Raw genomic sequence first — 1,560 nt, forward strand, 5'->3', positions numbered from 1 at the left:
ATGCGAACAACGTGCAAAAAACACCGCAAGACAGCTGAGGACCTTAATTGAAACAGCGACTGCAACACTTGCCGATAATGCGGAAGCAGCGACCAAACTCACAACAACTGCAGCAGCTTCATCAGGTGAGTTGAGGAATGAATTAGCGCCTGTAGCAGCAGTAGCCCTCAAGATCGTACACGAACAGGTAGACAAAGTAAAGGACGCAACTGGCAAAGTACTTGACGCCGCAAAGAAGCTAGAGACTCTAGCAACATACTACAAAGTCTTAACTTTTCTAACGCGGCAGGCAACAACAGCCACAGTGGCCGGCACAGGCGGCAGTGCTTTTAAAGTCGGCACGTATACAACAGAAACAATAAAACTTCACACACTGCCAACCTGCGCAGCGGCCGACGCAGAGAATACGGCAACAGGGAACCAACTCAGGCTCGAGGACGACATCAAATTCCTAGACCAAAAACTGTACGCCGCAATCGCCATGACGTGCCACACAACGGTCGACACTGCATGCAACGGCCCAACCAGCAGCAACAAAATGTCGGCGAAAGTCACACTAACAACGGCAGCAGCAACATCTAGTGTCGTGGCCCTGAGCAGTGGGGGATTTGCAAACATAGCAGCCGGGCCCGATACTGACGCCCCAAATAACCAAGGTTGATATAAACGGCAACATAACCGAGCTCAAAGCCGCGGTACAGCAACTGCAAGAGACAAAGACGATCACTGACTCAACAAAATATACCAGCGACGACACCTTAGTGAAATTCGTAACGCGACAGGTATTTAAAGTAGAACCCTCTGAAAAAACACCATCATACCGGGTCACCGAATTAGCGAAACACATTAAAAAAACATATGGCGAGACCGCCGGAAACTTCCAAACAAAGATATGGAAAAAGATAGAAAACACAGAAGTAAGCTTCAACAGCCCCAAGGCTATTGAAACTAAGAAACTCAGAAAGGTAACACCAGAGGCGGCTGTGGCGTCAAGCATCGCGGTGACCTTAGAAAACCAACAGAATAGCGATGGCAAAGCCTGTCCATTCGCGCAAACAGTAGATAAAACAATGGAAAAATGCGTTGGAAAAAAGGGAGCTTCTTGTACAGGAGATTGTGAGCTGGATGGGTAAATTTGCAAACCGAAAAAGAAAGAGGATGGAGAAAACAAAGAGAAAACCAAAACTGCAAACACCACAGGAATCAGTTCTTTTGTCATTAACAAGGCTCCTCTTTTCCTTGCATTTTTGATTATTTAATTAAATTTTTAATGGATTTTGCTTAACTTCGCTCAATTTTGTGAAATTTACGAGCACTTTTTATTTTGAAAGAATTCTGTAATATCGCTGAAATTTGATATATGTTAACACTTTTTGTCACGTTGTTGAAGATTTCTGACATTTTTTGCGAATTTGAAATATATATTGTTTTGTAAAGTGTGTATTATAGTGGACTATGTTTAAAAAAAGTAGTGAGATAGGATAAAAGACAAGTTATATTCTAATTCAGTTTATTTTGCTTATTTTATTTATATTAGTTAGTGATATGGTGATAATAACA

General features: G+C 42.4%; 1 protein-coding gene across 1 annotated transcript in view; it reads left to right on the forward strand.

Moving 5' to 3' along the window:
- The window catches only part of TEOVI_000782700 (uncharacterized protein), a gene marked incomplete at both ends in the record, with an annotated part of 756 nt that extends 95 nt beyond the window's left edge, over positions 1–661 (forward strand). The window contains one exon of the mRNA XM_067221163.1: positions 3–661. Within this exon, the coding sequence (XP_067077264.1) occupies positions 3–661 (659 nt within the window). The remainder of the gene's footprint in view (positions 1–2) is intronic.
- Positions 662–1,560: the final 899 nt, after the last annotated feature.

This window comes from Trypanosoma equiperdum, assembly GCF_001457755.1.
Source record: "Trypanosoma equiperdum strain OVI genome assembly, contig: ctg_1334, whole genome shotgun sequence".
NCBI classification, from domain to species: domain Eukaryota; phylum Euglenozoa; class Kinetoplastea; order Trypanosomatida; family Trypanosomatidae; genus Trypanosoma; species Trypanosoma equiperdum.